Source organism: Ptiloglossa arizonensis, chromosome 9 (assembly GCF_051014685.1).
Source record: "Ptiloglossa arizonensis isolate GNS036 chromosome 9, iyPtiAriz1_principal, whole genome shotgun sequence".
Classification (NCBI taxonomy): Eukaryota; Metazoa; Arthropoda; class Insecta; order Hymenoptera; family Colletidae; genus Ptiloglossa; species Ptiloglossa arizonensis.
In genome coordinates this window covers 3,863,769-3,886,898 of record NC_135056.1, presented here as the reverse complement: position 1 = coordinate 3,886,898, position 23,130 = coordinate 3,863,769, and the positions used below count along the sequence as shown (strand labels likewise).

Genomic DNA, 23,130 nt, shown 5'->3' with positions numbered 1-23,130 from the left:
ACAAAGAATGAATTCCTCGTATTATTTAACTCAAACGTTATTTACAGAATTTCTAGATTTAAATTTATACTATGTTGAACAAACTACAAGGAAATTAAAAAACCGAATTTTTCACCAGGTAATAAATAGGGTAATTCAAATCGAGATGGGCTAGTGTAAAAGACGAACCAGGTAAATAGTTTTTAAACTGTTTGTCAAAAACGTAATGCGTCAATACTATTAGGTCATGATAAAAGTGATCGAGTATGTCTATAAATTATTCCAAAATTATAATACAACATTCCTTCTTCATTAATCCATTCGATTTCCAAACCACAACCTTCTTCAATTGAAATCATTTTTCCTGTTTTATTGAATCTCAAAATTATAAATTTAGATCTATCCAAAAGTACAACTTTTTCCCCGAGTACATTACTTTTATTTATTATATTCTCTTATAAATCTTAATCTCACCATTTTGTTAGTGTTACTGATATTCGGCTTCTTTCTCAATAAGTGGCAATGAAAATTGTTATTCCTCAATACTCTTCGACATGTTTCAACAAAAATTTTTCTATCAAACACATTATTATATATTAATTTTGTAATACGTTTATAATTTTCTGTCTCATTATGTAATTTCAAAATTATTTTACGTTCTTTCGACTTATCTTTATTTAACTTTTCGATCTGAATTAATTTTATCAACTTAATCTTTTTACAATTAAGCATAGAATTTGAATTCAGAATACTTCTGTGAATTAGTTTTAGACACAAAGCAACTTAAAATTAATATATTATCGTTATTAATTATTTATCTTTGTAAACATTTAGCAGCTCAACACTGAGTACTTTACATAAGTGTTCAATACTTATTGTAAAATTTTGCATCGTGTAATTTTTATATATACTTTTTGAAAATCACAGAAGTGTGAATATAAATGAGATTAACTGTATTGCATAATGCATATATCTTCTTTCGTCAAATAACGAGTTTTAATATTTTAATGTTAATATTTTAACATTTAAAAAAATCATGAACAGTTTGATATTAAGAGAAGAAATCATTGTATACTTGATTGGGAATAAGTGAGCAAAAAAAAATTGGAACTAAAAATGAATATTACTATTTAGAAACAATACAACTGACTAAAAATACTACACCAAACTAGGTCATTTCGAATGTTCGTGAAAGATAAAAAATGCACGTCACGAAACGTGTTACCATTGTTCAATGTCTCAGGAAAAAATTATATGTGTGGACGAACGTTTTCTTCTTTTAAATACTCATTATCTATTATTATAGATTTAGCAATCTATCGTAGCTAACCTATTATAGAGTTATACTGAATAATATTTAGTTTCATCGTTGTATCGCACCATCAATGTGATTTAACCCTTAATAAGCGGAGTCACAATTACCCCACCACTTTTCCATTTTTTTGTATCACCGTGGCAACCATTTTTAATTCTTAATGAGCAACCTATTATAATTCTATGTATTTCTTACAAGTTAATACTTTTTATATTCGCGTAATTTTTCTACACGAGAGAAAATTGTAATTTGATACTCAAATAACAACGATCGTCTCAAACAAAAATAGCTCATAACACTTCAAACACAAGCAGTCAGATTAGAAGAGACACTTCGCTCACGCCACACTTAATTGAGAATATGTATTCAATCGGAGTAACGCGTAGTGTAAATAGCCTAACCGTGGTGTTAAGGAGAGTGTGAGTCATTCATTTCCCCTAACTTTTTCTATGACGTTTCTTCATTATAGATGAAAAATTAATTGAATTTCTTTATGGTAAGTATGGACATCGTAATATATGGTGTTCTAACTATATAGTTATACGTTTGACTGAAAAATGACTGTCGAATGAAATTAAAAATATTACAGTAAACTTTGTTTGGAAAAGGAAACCTTTGACATGTCCGTTTTTGATTTTATCCTACTTTCACAAAATGGTGGGTTATAGACTTTTGTTGCTATGCGTAAAATATTAAATATAATTACTTAATAATTTTTTAGATATAAATATAATATTTAAAGTTACATACCTTAAAATGTGTACAATATGCATATCATGGTGCAAATGGTTCATGAGTGCAATGTCGTAGGTTCAAATTTCGTTCACTGAATATTTTCGTTTAATTCGTTTGATTTATTATTACAACAGCGATGTGCACGATGGCGGATAAGTGTATCATGCATACATTGGAAAAACAAAAACTCTCGATACTACGGACACGTAACGAATGCTTGCACGCTGCAGTTATACTCATTGTTCACTTCTTTCAGAAAATCAACTTGGCTACAAAATGTCACAATGCTCGACTAATATGCACAAGAATTACCTCGACCATTGTTTACATTTTCTAAGCCTGAGCAATTCTTCAACAAAGACCAATACGGCAAGATCGAATTTCATTCACTAACGATAATTATAATTTTGTATATATGACATGGTATCTTCGTAAAAGTATTATTAATGGATTGTTGAGGTTGTCCCATCAAAGATAAGTACAAACATGATCTTATTCGGACTATTTTTAATTATATGTAACTGATAATTTTTAAAAAATGATTCGCATAACATATAAGTACAAATGGTCTAAATACGATCGTGTTTGGTTTGATTTTCATCCGAAAAGTTTTTTCTATCTATTGATAATATTTTCACGAAGATACCATGGAAAATATAAAAATTATCGTTATTATCATTACTCCTTATGTAATACGTTGTTCAATAAGTTTTGTCGTTCGATAAAACTTATTCAGCAACCTATTACTGTATTGTTCAATAAGTTTTATCGAACGACAAAAATGATTGAGCAACCTAACTGTTTAATAAGTTTTATCGAACAACTTGGTATGTCATTAACTTTCCTCGTTAAGCCTTCAGGTTGAGATAAAAAATATCAATTCCTGGAATAAATTCACGACCGAACCCCACTATATGCGAATGTGTAGCAATTTTGCGTTTATAATCGTCCATTACTATATTTTGCGTGATTATTTCCGCCATTTCTTGCTAGTTCGAAGTGAACTTTGACATTATCTCCGACACTTTGCTGATAGTCTTTCAGGTTACTAATGAGTTACCGAAGCAGAAAAGAAAAAGATTGATTTTTTTTTATTTTACCATTATAAAACTGCTTTAAGTCCTTAACGATCGTCTCGTATGAACTTGTGTTTCTTACACCTTACCCATGTTCGTACAAGATCGTATATACCAGTCTTATACTTACACACAAACACACACACACACACACACACACAAAATACATTAGTAGATAAAATATTATGTCTTGGTTATAAAAATATCAACACAGACCGAAGATTTTTATGAAATTTCATTTAGCAATAGTAAAGTGATGGTGAGCAAGTGAGCACGACAATAATGATACCCGATACCAAAATGATTTCCATTTACCTATTGAGTGACATGGTATGACTAATTATAAAAAACGAAGAGACACATTCAATGGAAATCATAGAGCTCAGAGAAAGACAAAAAATGCAAAAACAATTTTCAATTCATTCTTATTATTCTTTTGACAAGACATTCTGTAAGAAATACATTGAAATTTATTATATCATACAACGCTTTACTTCTAAGATAAATTATTTACTTTGGACCGTATAGTACAGGTTTCGTTCCGCGACTTCGGTCGTCAAGAGATTAATTGAATCTATGAACTTCTTACGATGAAAACTATATCGAACACAAATATATTTGAGTGATTTTAAGTTAGAGCAAAATATAAAATGTGGTCAAAACTATTGATATATATTTCCTTTTCAAAAATATGATAAAATTGTTCGTGGTTATCATTATGTATGCACGAAAGACGTTCGACCATTAAATGATAAATGCGTCTCACTCGCTCTATCTGTTCTCACTCTCGTTTCTGGTGCACACAAGTTGATCAAGCTTGGGTTCAGGGAGGTATAACAGCAACTTTTCATCTACCTTCCCTGCGCAAGAGTCACAACGCAGTTTTGTGTCGTCGAGTTTCAGACAGGATTTACTGTACTTGAAGAAGCACTGTTCTCATTTCCCAACAACTTGTATGACTTGTCGCGTATAGATTACATGTATCGGAATTTTATTTTCAAAACGCAACGATACATAAATAATATTTTAGACTTTGAATTGGTAACCTACTTTAAACTTTAAATATCTTATACTTATTGATAGAGAATGGTTATTTTTAGATTTTTAAAAAATTCATATTACATTATTATGAGGTTGCTATTACATGTATCTATTCCTTACCGCTGACTTGAAGTCCCGTGGCAGGAATGCAAGAAAAGTGGAGAGGGTACACCTACATTTACGCACACATTCAATTCTAGTTTGCTATTCGTTGCGGCAGTTACAGATACATGTAAACTGAGTGACGAAAAAGGTAGTGAGATACATGCGGCAGGCAGAACCCCATTGGCGTAGATGTACATTAATATACTATTTTACAATAGTCATATCTAATACAGGACAACAATTCTTGCTAGTTTTTCACAATATGCTAGAAAAGCATTGGTTATATAATTACTAGTAGAAGTAAGTAAAATTCTTTTCAAGAACAAAAATAATTAATAAAAATTTAATTTAGAAATAAATAAAACTGAAGTTTCATTTATTTCAAAAAAAGACATATACAGTGTTGTGGCACATAACTGTCGCCACGATTCTTCAGGCAATTCCAATAGTTTGATGAAAAAATGTTTCAGACAAAACTTAATCAGTTTCTGATCAGCTACAAATTTGGATAAACAAAATTTTTCTTGGTAAATATTATAATGGCTTTCATGTGTTGATGTACGGACAAAATGTATCCATTGCTTTCTCAAAAAGATGTATACTTTTCTTTAAGAAAAGATTTAATTTTCTGATTTTTATTATTCCGTTTGCTCTGTAGTTCTTGTACGCGATAACAGGAATGTCAAATTTTAATATCTTTGGAATATTGTTCTCTTGGGAAACATGGCTTAATACTTTTCTGTGAAAAATAACTAGAGTTAAATCGGATTTTGTCATACACAATATTTGATGCCATTAAGGAAAATTAATTATATTTCAAAATCATCTTCATTACTCCACCTATAAAAAAGCTGTTAATGTTACATAATATTCTTGTTTATATTAAATAACTCCTTTAAGATAAAACAGACGTTTTATCAGATTTAATCTATTAAATTAAAATCTATTCCTACTACTATGGCAGAGACCGTGGCTAAGGCTTAGAATGAGCAGGTCGTGTGGGGATGGGCGGGCCGATTTCTCTTTGCCCCTGTATCGTCCCGCGAGACTTCAAGTCAGCGGTAAGGAATAGGTACGTCGCTGCAATGACGCCAGCTAGCGTTCTAACCGCGCAATAATTAGAAGTTTCTTGAGAAAGAGAAGGGGATGTGTATGTACAATGTCCCATGACCGTCAGCGTGGCGTAATCGTTGCTTGACTGCTGTGTGCCTTGAGCACCAGTTGACATCAACCTTCTAATAAAGTAAGAAAAGTTGTACGATATAACAATTGCTAAAACTATGATTTTAAACAGTACGAAATTACGTTCAAAAGCAACCTTAAATAAATCTATTATTGATGGGTTTGGTACAAAAATTTTTGCTGATTAGAAGGTAATTGAAAGTAGTGCTGCAAGCAAAGTTGATTTGATAATTTATAAAGTTTCGTAATTCCTGTAATATAAGTGACCATTATTAAAAGATTTTCAATTACACAGTCTACATGAAACGCTCATATTTTGTAATTGATTATAGATATATTGTAAACATATTACATTAGCTTTAAATGTACTAGTACAACTTCGATTTTCACATGGTTGTACATTCGTCCTCTTTCAGTATTTTATTACTAGGTTCTTTCTTGAGTGACAGTGAGGATTTTTTTGGCTGTCACAGACTTCTATAAAGTGTTTCAACTTTTCACAAAATATCACTATACGTCTATAAATTAAGTATTAATGTGTAATTGTTCATACGTAACGTAGAGTCGGTCACGAAAGTATTTGGACACGGGTATAATGTTGAACTTTATGCTTCTTATTTTAGTTAAATATACACTGAAAAAAGTTTATTACTTTATATTAGAGTCCAATTTTTACTTAACAGGCATGAAAAATCTTGTTGTTTATTGTATACGACTCTTTAAATAATAGATGAGAAATGCAGAAGTAACTAATTTTGATGTCACAAAAAAGTGATGGACAAATTAAATTTATGAAAAGAAAATTACAGTTTTTATATCAGGATTAATATTTTGTGAAACATCCCTTTTGTTTCGCAACATGTTGTAAATAATGTTAAAAAAAAAATCGAAGTAACATACTATCAGTTTGCTGCAAAAAGTTTTTTTCATTCTTCAGAAATCAATTTAACATTTTACAAAAAACTGACAGCATGTTGATGCTGATTATTCTTTTTAAATTGTTTTCTACATGTTGTATAACAAAAGGGATGTCCCACAAAATATTAATCTTTATTTAAAAATTGTAATTTTCATTTTATGAATTAAATTTGTGCCATGTTTGAATATTTTTGAGATATTAGAATTGGTGCTTCTGTGTTTTTCTTCTATTATTTAAATAACCGTGTATAGTATATAAAGAGATTTTTATTTTGCATTAATTTTTATTCATCGTATACTTAATTGAGGTAAAGAAAATAAAGATCCAAATTATACCGGGGTCTGAATATTTTCGTGACTAACTCTATGTAATACTCACTGATATACTAAAATATTTTAAATATCATTTAATTTTATAACATTAATTACATGTCATAACCAAGAAATATTTCTCTTCATTAAAAGTATCATAATACGATTTTTGTCGTCTTAACAAGAGCAAAAGTACAGAAATATTGTTTCATAAAAATTGTTCCAGCGTAAAGATATTTTCGCAGTATAATAAGATATTTTTCACAGTCAAAAGAGCATCATGTTATAAATATATAAATTTCATAGTTCATGTTCATCGTTATGTTATTTATAACCTTCATACTGTGAAGAACATATACATGTTTAATAAATCTTCCATTATTTATTTTTTTTATTCAGAGATTTGATCCGTAATATTAATGAAAAACAACAAAAACAGAATAAAGTATAAAAACATTGCATTCTATAGAAGCAAGATGAAACAGCGAGGTTGAGTGAATATGTCTATTCTACAATTCAACACGATTTAAACTTAAATTAGTAAATTATATAAACATAAGATGCATGACAGAATATTGTTGTATTCAAAAAGAAAATGAGACTGTCGTATTATATAAAGGTATATTTGTGTTTATCAAACAAATTCCCTTCTTATTTAACAATTAAGTAAAATTGAAGCAATAGATTTAAGAGATGCCAGAGAGTAGACTTTCTGCATATTGAAAGTGTAAGAAAACAAATTGTCAGAGATATAAAAAGAACAAAAAAAATACAAAAATTTACTAAAAGAGTTTAATAGAAACATTGACTAACACCAACTAAATAAAAAATGACGAAAAGAAGCATTTTGTTTTAGTTCTAGGTATCGCAATTAAAATCCTGTTTTTTTGTGAAAGATAAAAAGATACGTCAATTTCAGGTTCATTATTTATTGGAAAAGAGTAATTCTTGCAATTTACAAGTGATGGTGCAAGTTGTTTATTTTGGCACAACTGGCTCCAACAATATTAAAAAAGAAATGATATAGAAGGTATAATACAATTGCAAAATGATAAAATTAATTAGGCATATGTATATATGTGTATGTATGATGAGATCGGATTTTATTGCTATGCAATTCTTAAGAGAGCATTTGTACAATTGCAATTTATTGCAAATAGAGTATACTTAGAGAACAGATTTCTCAAACAGAAAATATTACAAAGTTATAAAAATATATTTCCACAAAAAATACAATATTTAAAATATCAGATGCTTGGTACTAGATGTCAATAGTAAATCATAGTAAAATCTTCTACAATATGTAAATCTTTTGAAAACTGACTTTTGTTAGCAATGATAAAAAAGATATTTAAACATGGGAAGCAAGAGTCAATTCTTTAATTTACATCAAATTTAAATAAAATTAGACATTTTTACAATAATATGTTAGTTGAATGGTCTGAAGTGAATAAAAATAAATTTTGTTTTAATTTATTGGATGATAATAAGATGATTGAAGATACAAATCTAAAGACAAACCCTTTAATATTGGCACAAATATTATCTATAGTATTATTAGATTATTTGTATTATTATTTAGATACTTTACAAATCAAACAGATACTAGTATGGATGATATTAATATAATGAATGATATTATTAATAAATTGGGATGAAAACATTTAGATGAAGCAATTAAAAATGAAATAGATGAATGCAATTTTTGTTTTTATATTTTTTTTTTCATATAATCGATTACACGTGCTTCTGACATGACGTGCATGGATAAAATTTGTCGTTATATTCAGTTTTAAAAGTACTAATCGTAGATTGTTGTATACAATTAATTGTAAATATTAACAATACAAATATATTCGATTCGAAATTCTACTCCAAACTCGAGTATTGAGTACTATTTACATATTTTAAGATAATTCTATTTTACTTCCATATCAATACAATTAATTTCGAAAATACTAATTTATTTAAATTCAGTTATTTTTATAATTAGTGAGTATTTAATAGCAAATAATTACACATTTACTCTCACAATAACGATCCCAGGAAAAAAAGAATATTACAAACAACTCTTACGGTACTAAATTATCTTCACTTAACTATCGACATAGATATTCTTAAATTGTTGAATTACAATTTAATTTATTTTCCTCACCGGCAAGTTTACAAACGATCTCTAATATACAGCGTCTTGACTTCAGAAATCATTAAGTGAACGAAACCACTAATTCGAAGGCAAGATAAAGTTTTGTGGTGAAACCTCGTCAGCGGCCATAACGACGTTTTCCTTTCAAATCCCACTCGTGCACGCACACAATAAACGTTTAAAAGTGTAATCATATATATTTAATGATATATTAATAATATTACAAAGCATATATTAATATCATAATAATATTAATGCCAGCATAGGTATTGAAAATTTATCATATTGAGGTATGTCTCTCAATATGTTCACTATTATTGGGAATACACTTAGAGTGATCGTATGAAAGTGAAATATAACGAATACTGAGATTGTTATAACTGCTTATGTGTGTTTGTGTCTAATCTTTAAGTATGGTAAGAATATACAAGGAACAATTAATTCACCTCATTCCTCGGTCAAAATGAATTATGCGTTTATATATCCACTTCCACTCCTCTCGATATTCCTATGTGTCTATATCTGTATTTTTCGTTTCTTTCTTTTCTTATTTCCTACCTCTTAATTGCAATCAAGAGATAGCTCGATCATCCTAAATAGTGTCTTGGTTTTATCGAAAAGGACTGTACACTTCATAATCGCGGCTACGATTTTAGAGACAATTACATAATTACATTCTAAGCAATTTATTTTGTTACTACGCTGCAGCGATGGACAATATTCTATTTGAATAAAAGGTGAAGAATAACCCTAACCTATAGGGATTTATTCATATCGTTTATTCGATTGGACAGTTAAATCTGTGAATCTTTATAATGAAATATTTCATTCTATAATCTAAATTATATATTTCATTGAACATGTAACGAAATAAATATTATTCGTTATAATTCTATAAATCGAATTGTTTTGGCCTTGTTAAAGTGTGAATGCGTTAATTGTGAACACTTTTATTGTTCAATACGTATTGAAGTACTTGACATTTGTAATTTATAATCATATAATTTGATCACTTTAATTATTTCCAATACTACTCGATCAATTCAAATTATTCTTTTTTCAGTATTACGGTTTAGCAGAACTTGAAAACTGATTATACAGGATGAAGGTAGCCATTAAAACTTCAAGAAACAGTGTACCATAATCAGCTTATCGACGCTTCTGAACCAAAGTACAGAAAAAAATTAATTTGAATTGTTTCAGTAATATGGGAAATAATTAAAACGATCAAGTTTTCTCTTTACTTTGTATACAACACACATACATAAAATAGTATTAATTTCCATAGATTTTCAAATATGATAAATGAACATGTCATAATTTCTACAAGTTTCAAATTCGATTTCATTTTCTCATATCTTCTGGTATTTTGGAGACATTATTATTAATATTAAACGTTTTCATTATGAATGTGTAGAAGTATAAAATATAATTTGATATATTACGATAATCTTTATTCCTTAATTTTGAAATAAAATCAGTTTTAAAATAAAATAAGTACATACTTAAACCAAAATAGATAAACCGTATAGTTCCTCTTTCCCTGTGCAAATGTCAGTTTTCTTGTTCAAGATCATTTGAAGGTTAAGTATCTAAGGTGATAGACTTTTTTATTATATTCAGGCAACAACAAGAAATGTTTACTTATGTATGTACTTGACAATTTCTTCAAGTGTTGAAATTACATCATCTAATGTACAACTTTCAATATTCCTAATTCGGGGTTAGTACGCATGTTAAGAACACCCTGTATATTAGAAAAGAGCAATTTTTGGTTCTACATTTATAAATAAAACTTGAATTATATAAAGAAACTCTCTTTGTTACAATATTCTTTAATTACCTTTAGAAATGGTCAATCTCTTAATAAATATTTCCGTCGTGTATTAATAATCTTTCCAAATATTTATCTCAAGTTCATTTTAATAAATAAACAAAAACTGTGTTTGACAATAATTCCATGTAGAAACTACGCGCAATTGATATGGTATTCTTAATAATACCATAAATATAGATCTTTTCTTTCGTTTCAAATTGAATAAAACATTCATAAAAGAAATTTTTTTAATTAAAACAAATCACACAGTACTACGTGAATTACTTCATTGCATTAATTAAACTTAAATTTCATGGTTTTATTCCTGTATTTACTTACCATTCTTTGATTTACAGGTATTAATGATTAAATATATATTACATTAACTGTAACAATTAATATTACCTATTAAATGTATAGTGACATATGAGCGCCGCATATATGACCGAATCATAAAAAACGAAACATCTGTTTGCTACGTGATCCTACCACAAGCTTGTAAAAATTCGAAACACAGTCGTTCGAACATATTTTACTTTTTTATTCAAATAGAAAATAAATTCTGTATGTGCAGTTCCAGGTAATTTGTAAAGTTTGAAATGAAAGAAGTGAACGATATTTTCTATCATGCCAGATAGGAGTATCGGTTCAAAACTAGTAATTATAAAAAGTAATATACAGTGCACTGTATATTATAAATATAGACGAGTGACATACTTATCTATAACAATTCCATTATTTTATTTTATATAGATAAACGAAAAGTTCTAATTTCGTACTTTGCACAGAAAGTACTCGCTAAAAATTCTTCCAATTAAAGGTAAAATAAAATGTCGGTAAATTTTACTACATTTCTAGGTCATAACAATTTAAATTTGAATTAATTATAAATATTATAATATTTGTAATTATAATATACAGGTTGTGACAAATAAAATGTTAAAATCTGTTTTACAAGAATCTAATGAAGATATCGACTTAATTTTTACTATAGTTAAATATGTATAAAAAGGTTAATTTTATAAAATGTAACAATTTTTTAAACAGAATGTTGGGGGGGGGGGGGGCGGGAAGGGGTGGCTTACCAACATTTTTTTAAATGGAAAATGATATTAAATCTTTGTTATTGAGATAGCTCTGGAATAATTTTCTTTTATTGCGCATACATATAATGTTGTTGATACAATGCCAATCACTATTTATACTATCGATACTTACCTATTAATATGTTTTTAAGATGTTTGGAAAACACTTGAAACGTTTGTATTAGATTAATTTTCAAATATATTTTTCTCGACGACGAAGCCTCCAATGCAATTCTGTTGTTTTATATTTTTGTCTCATTTCGAGTCACAGAATCTTCCTGGCCCATTTGTACCACGACTTTTGTTCATAATGCGTACACACGGATGCGGGCACACTCGCGCACAGAGGAGCAAAAAGATACGCGAGACAATGGCGTATTTCTTTGCCGTATTGTAGATCGAGAGATTTATATCGCACCAGACATACCGACATAACTTTTATAGCCATTTACACGGAAATTGGAGTAAATTACGAGCATGCCTGCGAACTGTTTTTGCCGAAGAAGTTTACCCTGTCGTTTGGATTCCTCGTGTATATTTCCCGAGCTTTCGACGTTCTTTTATTTTCTCCGTAGATACGTATATTCGAAGAAATATTGATATGCATCTGGAGAAGAGGTAGAGAAGATAGACAGGTGGTCCCGACAGCGCCTTTAAGTGTCGGAAGAACCGATGACTGGCAACTGGCGAGGGTCCCTGAACCACGTGTAAAAGGTATGTACTGGTCCAGAGCGCCCTTGCCTTCGCTGCGTCAGTTTTTTCATCGTCTGCTCCCGGAGTGCCTCTTTTAAAGCGATCGTCACGGGCACCGCGCTTTTATGCGATTCTTTCTCAGCAGGTGTGCACGCATGTCTTACTCGCTACTAAGTAGTATCTTCCTTTGATAGCTTTTACTGCTACAGCGAATGGTAAGCAATGTGTAACCAGTACGCGTACTAATGGGTACGCAGCACAGTTGAGATTACTTGTGAAATTTTTCTATATTCGAATATTTTGCGCAGTGTTCAAGTATCCGGATATTCTCAGTACTCAAGTATTATGTGCACCGATCTAGTATCTGGATAATCGTAGTGTTCGAATACCGTAACGCGGAAGATCGAATCAACTTCTCCAAATTTAGAATTGTCTCTTAGATTTTAATTTCATTCGTGAAATTCGACAATACTTCGTTTTCATTTTTCAGTCGCTAGAATCGTAAGAGGAACTGCACGTAAGAGAAAATATTACGTCACTCCATCCCATACGTGTAACATAAATCTTTTGAATTCACGGTTTATACTTGTTAACTTTATAGCAAAACTCAACTAGCAGTGTCGATGTTAAATAATTGAGAATACAGCGGGTAAATTGTCAAATCATCACAGACCATATTGTGCTCTACCGTTGATTAATGTAAAGCATGTTATTTATATGCGTTTATATACAATTATATTCGTTTGTGTTTATATACGTGCAAATTATTGATCAGTTTTAGAGAATTATCGATTGAACGCATTGCAACGATTCATCGGTATGCGTTATTTGATAATCGGTTAATGTAAGATTTAAACGAGATATGAGATTTGAATATATATCCAGTATCTACACTATTTACATAATACAGGTTTATTCGTAGTAGTAAAATTTATAAAGTATTGAAATAATCTCAACCCTAATATACAGTCACTAGCAGCGAGATAATATTATCGTAGTTTCATCGTATTGCTTTGAACGAATGTTCATTGCATAAATGTGTATTACATTTTAAAGCTGGAGAATGGGAAGGATGAAGGACATACATTTCAATCGTTCACATCGTTTTCGATATATCACGATGAATGCAAACTCTTTTTTAATTCATTATCGAATACGAGAAAAAAAGCGTCTCACTAGAAGGGGGATCGACAAATTACAAGCTGCGAGTCAAATCTAGCCTTTAAAGTATCATCATACAGATTACAATGGCTTTTAAATAAAGTTTGTGAAACAATTTACGAAATTGCGATTTTAATAATAGTGTACATACGATGACCATATTGTTCTGTTCTTTAGACTTATTTCCTTCCAAACAGTATTTTTGTTCTTCGTTTTCTATTTTTGTCAATTAAATTTTAAACATCTTAATTTGTAAAACTCTTATTGATTTAAATAAAACTGAAATTGACAAAATGAAACAGTCTTGGGTTTTTACCGATAAATTTTACGAAGATAAGAAAAGAAAATATTTAAAAATTCAGTTCATAGATTTGATTAAACCTATATTGATTATTTAAACCATTGAGATAATTCTTCCGTAAATATGAAAGTACTTAAATGAATTCTTTTAAGAGAAATTCCTTTGTGGCTGAAGGTCGAGGAAAATGTTTTTTTTTTTTTTTTTTTAAATCAAGAAGATGCCAGTGAGCGATTTAGAGTTTATTGTCTTGGAAGTTATCTCACAATTGAAAAACTCAAAGAATGACGGAAAAAACGCATAACCTTTTAACAGAAATGGGTTCAAATTTGTAAATAAATCATATATATAAGTATATATTTATTAAAAGCATTTTAAAAATAGTTGAATTTTGCTTACATATGTCTCCCCGGATCGAACTGATTCACTAAGCGAATATTTTCAGTAATAAGTAACATAACGAAAATTGAAAAATGCAACTAAAAATTGACAAATTTGAAGCATGTATTTATATTAAATGCAATTTTCATATAGATTATAATTTTATGATATCCTAAAACATGAACCTGAAATTTATTTAAATGTTAATTCATGTGAAAAATATGAAAATTGAAGAACGTTACTTTTAACTTTTGGTTATGTAAAATTCAGTTATTTGTGAAGATTAATTTGTAAAATAATATAATAAACATCAAATATTCTTTTTCATTATAAAAAAAAGGCGTCATTTTCTCCAAAAACATATGATCAACCGAAGTACATATACGAGAAAGTTGTTTTTATTATATATTAGCCTATCCCGATGAACATTCACAATCGATTTAAGTGATGGGATAACGAAATTTAAACCTCGATAAAATATAATTACATCTCAAAAAAGAATTTCATACACTTGACAAATTTTCCAAAAATCTGTTTGTATGCATTTCAATTATATTTTGTTTTCGTTAATACAAAAATTGTACTGATTTTGATTTTTAACTTATATATACTCGTAAGCACACGGTTCTCTCATTTTTACCTTTTTATCAATTGATTTTTATCAATCAATGGAGTCTTGTCTAAAATGCGATACAATCGTTCGTTTTTTGAATACAGTTTGCCTGTGGTAATTTATTCAGGAATACATATATATTTCTTAGTTTCAGTCAGTCACAATGTTCTGTAAATGACGTAGGAGTACACAAATGAACGAAATCTTCTGTAATCTCAGCTATTGTTAAATTTAGCTTTGCGTCAACCGAAGTCTTTTGTGTTTTATTAATAAAGATTACTGGCCACCTTGATCTTGCTTCGTCTGTAAATTAGAATTTACTTTTACGAAATCTCATTAACGCGCATTAATACGCTATCGCGTGGTTGAAAACCGTGGCATACGTGCAGAATGAATTATTCGATAATAAAAATTAATCTTTTTGTATTTTTATTAAACCTTCATGCGAGTATTGACAAAAGATTGGTGATATTTTCTCGATGATGATACGATTAAAGCAGGTTTCAATCACATTATTTTTAAACGAACACTACCGACCAAAAGTATTTAACGATGCGTTCTAAATATCAAAAATTAATTTTTCTTCATTAAAACAATGTAATTCCGACTTTTAATTTACACATATATTTATTAGAAATATTTGCTTTCATGAAAACAATGAAAGTACATATACTACTAATTACTTGAAAATAATTATTCGACTTTTATTTTTCTACCACGTGTATATATAACAAAAGATAAAATATTTTTGAGCAGTAGTGTACATGTTGGGGCATGGTACTCGCGATACTGCTACTTCAAATAAGCGCGCGCACACACATATACACTCGTACAAACTACTTAACAGATTGTATCCGTTAAATAGAACTGGAATTATTTATTAAGATTTTCTCTATTTCTGTGATTCGATTATTCTTGCGAATATAATCCAAATATTTTGCACACAAATCAAGCATCTGAATATTCGTAGTATTTTTACTGTAGGATGTGGACTAAAAAGTTTATCGTTCTTTTTTCAATTCTATTTTCATTCGAGATATTATACACCATTTGTATTTTAATAAAAATAAACCAATGTATTTACATTTTTTCACGGTAAGCAACTTCGAATCATCACGCGCGATAGTATGCCCTATAGTATACTAATGTTATGGAAACTGATCCGCTGTATTCGTATAGATTTATACACAATTTGATCATTGCTTTCACGCACTGCAACGCTTCATTCGTATGCGTGAACCGATAATAGGCTGATATCGAGATGTAATCTTTAAATATATTATCAATACTCACATTATTCAAATAGTGCAAATATATGAATATTTTCTTATTTGAATAATAATATTCAAAATTTATTCGCAACATTTGTATACGTATAAAATATTCGAATAGGCCCAATCCTGTTAGGTCGAACGGGGTCGAGTTTAGACTTATTTTCACGAGGAAAGTTTCACCGATCCGTTGTTAATACTCTCACGAAAATATAATGAAAAATAAAAAAATTTTTATTTTTTTTGGCGAATAACTTATTCCATGAACAATAAGGATCGCTTTCAGCTGCCGGCCACCAATCGCACGTAAACCGAGACTCATTCGCTGTTGCGCTACCTCGCTTTCTCTTATTGTCAGTGGATTCTGCTCACTCTCCTCGTCAAGCGATATGTGCGAGACACAAGATAAAAAAAAAATTACTTCTGGAATTTAAACGGCATCGAGCACTTAAAAGTAGTTCATTGCGAATTGTTCATTCTCAATCCGTGAACAACTTTCAAGGAAATATTATATTTTTGTCCGTATGGCTTACGAATATTCTTGTCAGCAATTGTAATATTGTTCTCATTGATAAATTCGTACAGCATCGTAAGTAACTTTCATCAACCGTCACTACAATAATTATTTTGTATTGAAATGTAATTATTTTGCATTCGGTGCAAACAGAATTGAAACTGTATTAAAGATATTTATTTGGATGCTGTATATGTTGTAGAGTGTATAAACAGTTTCGACACAAATAAAGAATGTTTGTTTGTTATGTAAGCAAAATAAAACACGACATTACTTATGAAATAATTTTTTTCGTTATTAAAGATTTCATTCTTATGAATAAAAAATTGAAGTTCCGTGTTTTTTGATTCATATACGTGCAAATTCTGATCATTTAATTGTTTTTATTCGAGTGAATTATAAAGGAGAGTAACTAAAATTTGTGCGCCATCAAAAGTGACATGGACTTACGATAAAATCATAAAATTATTCTAGAGTTAATATAAAATTGATGTTTACGCGGTGAAGCAAAACTGTTAAACTTATATACCAAAACTAATCGATATTATAGAATGATTCGCATTATATATATATATATATATATATATATATATATATATATATATATATATATATATGCATCTTACCTTGCATAACGTTTTAATGTGTACGTAAAATATACTTTATACATATAACATTTATATTTATATGTTTTATATATATATATATAGAAACAATTTGGGACAAGTTCATACACCTAAAATGTATCCACTATTTTTAGAATTACGAAAAAATAATTGTCACAAAAATTGTACAGTATCAGATGTGCCTGTAACAATATTTTTGTTAAAGGAGGGCTACCGGAGATTTCGAAGTTACCAACAATTTCTTTAATAACACCACAATTTTCCATCTTTAGTGTAGTAATCGATCTTTCGATGATTTCAATGATTTAATTTTAAAGTATAATTTTAATGTACATTTGATATTAAAGAAACTGGTCAAATAATGATTATAACGTTATAATAGGTGCTTCGATTTACATCGATGCAATAGTGCAATCGTCGAACTGCTGAATCACGTACACGTCTTATTATTTCCGGGCTAATTATATTGTATACTAGAATGATTTGCTGTCTCGTATTTCTCGGTGTTCGAATTTCTTTCGGTACAACGATATATTTTTAGTGTTGCTGAACGAGCTAGCCACACAATTGGCCCTCCGTGTTCTAACCAATTCGAGACCTTACCAAATGTAGTCCTTACAGTGTATACAATGCGTAAGTCAGACGTTATGTTGATGAATATTTAGTTATGATATAAAGCAACGAATCGTTACATCATATTCTACGATTGGTTCAGAAAGAAAATTGGTTCGCAATTCAATAATTCGATAACTGCAATATTGCATCAATGTAAATGAATTCTTTGAATATATTTTCTAACGAATTATTATTTTGCGCGCCCCCTATTTCATTAAAGATAAATAAGTATGGTAAGCCATTATAAATAAAATAAATGTGACTTTGAAATCTTCGATATACTTCAAATAGAAAAAAAATTGTCATTGGCATATTATGACTTTCTTATTATCGTAAAATTTTCGTAAATAGTATTTATTTGTAACTGTAAAATGGTAAAGATATTTCAGATATTACTATCCCACTCTGTATATGTATATAAATTTAGATATAATCTTTTATAAATTATTATATACGCAATTAAAATTAAATATCCCATATATTTCATGAAAAAATTTGCAGTGTTTACCATCTACACAGCAAATTTGTTCAAATTTCTATTATAATTACATTTATTAATAAAATAAAAAAGTAAATACCACTGTATTTATTCAATTTTACCAGTGAATAGAATTGAATATAATAATTAATATACCTTGTACAAATACTCTATGCTTACACTTTAGTCTAATGACATAAAGACCATAAAGGCTCAATATTTTTAAGAAGTCATTTTTATTATTAAATTAGATCACAATAATAAAGCATTTGAATTTACTTATTTTTTCACACGTCAAATTAGACTCATTCTAGAACATTTTTATGAATAATTTAAAGTTCAACATAATTCAGCAGAAGTGTAAATATAAACAACAGAATAAATTTTCGGTATAAGAATAAACCTTGACAACTATATTTACGTTTTAAAACAATATTTTCGTTGTCATTAATACAAATGAAATAACAATCATGAACTTACCTGACAAACAGCTGTTCCTGATTATTAACTCGCCAGGAAACGACCGTGGCACCTAAAAAATAGAAAATTTCGATCAAAATTTCAATTAAGCTATTTTGTTATTACGTCGCGCGAGGATGACAGTGAACTTTTGGTTAAGTATTAATTCACGCCGGATTTAACTCTACCGCCATGCACGCTTGTCACGTACTCCTGTCATTTGGAGTCGAAAATTTAAAAAAAATCTGTGGGCTGTTTACATTGACAACGTCGCAATTAATTACAAGTTGCTTGACTGACTTCGAAATGTACTTGATGCATAAAGCACACGAGGAGAAGTATTGAAGATAGTACATTACACTGTTCGCCAAGTTTTAAACGTCGGGACTATTGATATATAATCCCGCAAATGCACGTAAAACTACACAAAAGCTAGAGGTTAGGCTCGAGTAAAGGCGCGCACACACTTCGTCTTCAACTAAATATAGAAACACAAACCAGATCTGGGAGCGGCGCTTTGTCAATCCAATATAATATATCCATTTGAAGCTTGTTGTCGGTCTATCATTTTTTCTTTAATTTTTTTGTAACGACAACTGATGTTGAGACATACTGTCTCTTGAGGTAAATACGATTCGTGCAAAAAATAGTAGGTTAGCACGTTCTTATACACGCTTTTAAAGGAGTCCTGATAAATTCTGATAGCCAACTCGCAGATCTGGTCGTTTGTAGTAATCTGCACGCGCGCACACACCGTGTAAATTAATCGTGCAGGTGGTATTGTTGCCTCTGTCGAGCACGACAACGCTGGTAGCCGCTGCCATGTTTGAATCGTGAATGCGCCGCCGGCTCCACAACCGACGCAGTCAACCTTTGTTCAATGCCCCAAGTTCCTCCCCACCACTTCGATTTTGTTACTTTTTATTTACGCCATTTGTCGTTGAGCGGCATCTGTACATTGTTCCTGCAACCCTATAGAACTAGAATACTTGCTCTCGATAAAGTCGAACTCTGATTGCTGAAAAGGTGATTCTAAATAAGCAAGAGTAGAACGAAGGACTGTTTTATTTAATGCCGATTCGTATCGACAAAAGCGAAATTCTTTACGATTGACACGACGGATAACAAAAATTTGTTATTGAAGAATGTATGCATTCTATCTTCGTCTAAAACTAACAAGACTTATTAAACTCGAGTAATTTGTATTAATAAACTTGGACTTTGTATTTTATTAAATGACATTTCCATACCATTAACTATTTGTAATTAAATATGTTATCAGAAGTGTTTTTTTATTAAGAAGGATTACATAATGATTACTGAATTGGAAAACACATTTTATATTTGGTGCAGCATACTTTTTAATTTTTATTACTGAGAAAGGAAAATCATAATAAATGTTGCATATAATATACATATGGACAGTAGTAAAAGCGTACTAGAGCAATGTATTTATTTTTACGCTATTGTTTGTAGTGGTTACAAACAAAATTAGAAAGTTTTAAATCTGGAGTATAGCTTTTAAACTTCCCGCTGTAACGCAATTATAAACCAACCGCGTATTACGCAATTGCTGTATCCTTGGATGGCAACATCGCGTTTTGTGCGTTGCGTCGAAAACGTGGCATCGTTGCAATAGCGAGCCAGTGGATGGGACCGGTTGACAGAGTTTGGAGTTCCTTTACGGTGATGTCTTGTTGTTCATTGTGCTGTGCCGTTGTGCGCTGTGTCAACTTATCAAAAAATTCGCAGAAAAGTCGCGCGTTGGCGACAATTACGACCGTTTACGATATCAATACCGACAACATAAATCGAGTGTAATCAACAGGCAGTGTGTGGTGCTGTGGAGCAGGGGATGATGAGGGCCGGAGGGATAATTCGGGTGACGACTTGAGGGCAGAAATGTTGAAATTTGGCAGCAAGAGTGACGTTACGGTGGTGCATCGCGCCACTATTCGACTTTTAGACGACGCCGAAATTATCCACTGCGACTTTCAGGTAAAATACTCATGACTAGTGTCGCACGCGACGAGCTATTGATGACGCTTCTACACGCGCTTCTTCTACCCCTTTTTCTTCCTGTGACCGGTAACGATCGGCCAGCGAAACAAACCGAGACTTTACTTGCCTGTCAGCTTAAAAACACAACTTTTCTTGGAAATTTTTCTGTTTTCTTACGTACATACATACAATTTGTTCATTAGAAACGTTCATTTCGGCCGATTCTAGAAAATTACATACACGACTACACGATTGTTCTTAATCTACTGTTTGAGCAAGAAGCTCATTTAAAGAATCAAATATATTTAGATTATATGTACTACACTCTATGTGATGTGTTTTTCAGTTTCAATTTCATATATACTTGATGAAATAAATATTAGTGAGGGACTTATACACTTGAGTGGTATAAAAAGCAATACACATTGATGACACAGTGAACATGCTGTGATGTTCACTAATGACTGATTCTTCAAGCTTCTGTTTCTTTCAAATGCTTACAACGAATAAACCTTAATACTTGTACATTTTATAATGACATTACTGTTATTACAAATGCTACAAAAATACAAATGACATAGAAATACTATGAAATAAGTATACCATTGAACTATTGAATATTCTTAGTTTTCACATTATAATTTGAACCAATGTCAAAAATATCTGTAAAAATAGAAACTTGATGTGGTAGTTAATATATTAAGGGTATAAATTGTCAAATATGTTTTTTACCATACAATTCATTCAAAAAACAAACAGAATTTACTCTTAGGATTTTAACTTTAAATATAGAAGTGTATTACCATCTTTGTTTTTTTTTAATCTCATTAACTCATTTATATTTCTTCTATAGAAAATCTATGAACCCATCATTGATCAAGAAATGTCTTGTTTGCTAATGGAATTGTTTAGTCACCATTGCAGAATTGTGTAATATTGATATTCTGTTGTGATCTTTTGCTGCCAATGAATTATGTAATTTTTCAATGAAATTGGGACAATACATTTTCAGTACAATAATGGACAAATTACAAACGAAACATTCAATTTCAGTGTTCTAAGTATAGTGTGTTTACAGGGGTGTATTGTATATGTATGTATCCATGGAAGTTAATGTGGAAACCGTTTTAGGTTGTGTAATGCCACCAGTTCACATCGTTAGTGACAACGGTGACATCAATTTTTTCAAATTTGAGCTATATTCACTGCATCACATATATTATTTAAAAATGTGCTTTAATTTGGTTTTTGTAGATAGTGCAAACGATTATTCTTGTAGATTACCAATGGCTTCACTTTCTCAACATATCAATATCAAATATCATGTATTTACTTTGTTCTATTTATCTATTTTAAAGCGGTAAGAGGAAAAAAGAAAAGTCGCTTAATATGTTTATTAATATTAACGTGTAATTTATATTTTGAATAGTTTAGCGTATATGGTTGTGTAGTAATATAATAACCATAGTAGCAGTTTATTCAGGAAATTTTGAAATGTTTAATTCAGTTTACTTGTTTTTACTTTATGTAAAAACAGTGGACATATTATTTATATAATATATAATAAACTATCTTCATTTACGTATGATATACATAATTAATTGTACATCTTTCTTACATGTGCAATATCTGTCTTTTAGTTAGATGTGTGGTAGCTTTATATATGATTTTTATGCTACTTCCTCAGCATATTTATTTACGGTATCTCATTTCAATCTATAAATAGATGTATCTTGGGAAGTATATTGACTTGTAATAGATGTTCCAGCAAACACATAAATTATGAACACATTTTAAATTGTGATTATAGAAACACTTGTAGCTATTAAAAATAATTTCAAAAAGCGAATGCAAATATGCATTGACGTACATTTGTTTTTTTATTTTTTTGCAATAGAATATAAAGAGATTGAAGAGTTGTTTAGTTCACTTGAAGAGGAATATATTAAAGTAGAACAGAAACGTTGTACAAAACTCTTTAGGTATTTAATAAACAAGAAGGAATTTTAGGAAGTACCTCTTTCTTTATGTTGATCAAAATCAAATAACGTTTGTCGAAAATATTGCTTGCATTGTTAAACAAGGTGGATAAATAATTCATACATTTGTTTACATAATTACATATAGAATTTCAAGACACAAATTTTACAAGTGTCGCTATTAGATTTACCGTTCACGCCGCGTCGGTCACCAGTGACCGACACTTCGAACATAAAACGTTTTCTATAAATCAACCGTCGTAATATTTGCAAACTTTCGATTAATGTTAATGCTGTTAGGGATACTGAAGAATAATAAGTAGATCATTAA

At 29.9% G+C, this 23,130-nt stretch overlaps 2 protein-coding genes across 7 annotated transcripts in view; one reads left to right on the top strand and one right to left on the bottom strand.

The window, feature by feature from the left end:
• LOC143151147 (uncharacterized) overlaps positions 1–19,671 on the bottom strand; it is an 81,166-nt gene extending 61,495 nt beyond the window's left edge. The window contains exons 1-2 of the mRNA XM_076320000.1: positions 19,574–19,671; positions 18,841–18,892 (exon numbers count right to left, since the gene is read on the bottom strand). Of these exons, the coding sequence (XP_076176115.1) occupies positions 18,841–18,892; positions 19,574–19,643 (122 nt within the window). The 5' untranslated portion in view covers positions 19,644–19,671. The remainder of the gene's footprint in view (positions 1–18,840; positions 18,893–19,573) is intronic.
• An 823-nt stretch (positions 19,672–20,494) lies between these two features.
• The window catches only part of Frmd5 (FERM domain containing), a 192,588-nt gene continuing 189,952 nt past the window's right edge, over positions 20,495–23,130 (top strand). For all 6 annotated transcript variants that reach the window (XR_012993246.1, XR_012993245.1, XR_012993244.1 and 3 more), the window contains exon 1: positions 20,495–20,817. Coding sequence is in view for 1 of the 6 variants with exons in the window: in XM_076319979.1 (XP_076176094.1) it covers positions 20,722–20,817 (96 nt within the window). In the remaining 5 variants the exon portion in view is untranslated. The remainder of the gene's footprint in view (positions 20,818–23,130) is intronic.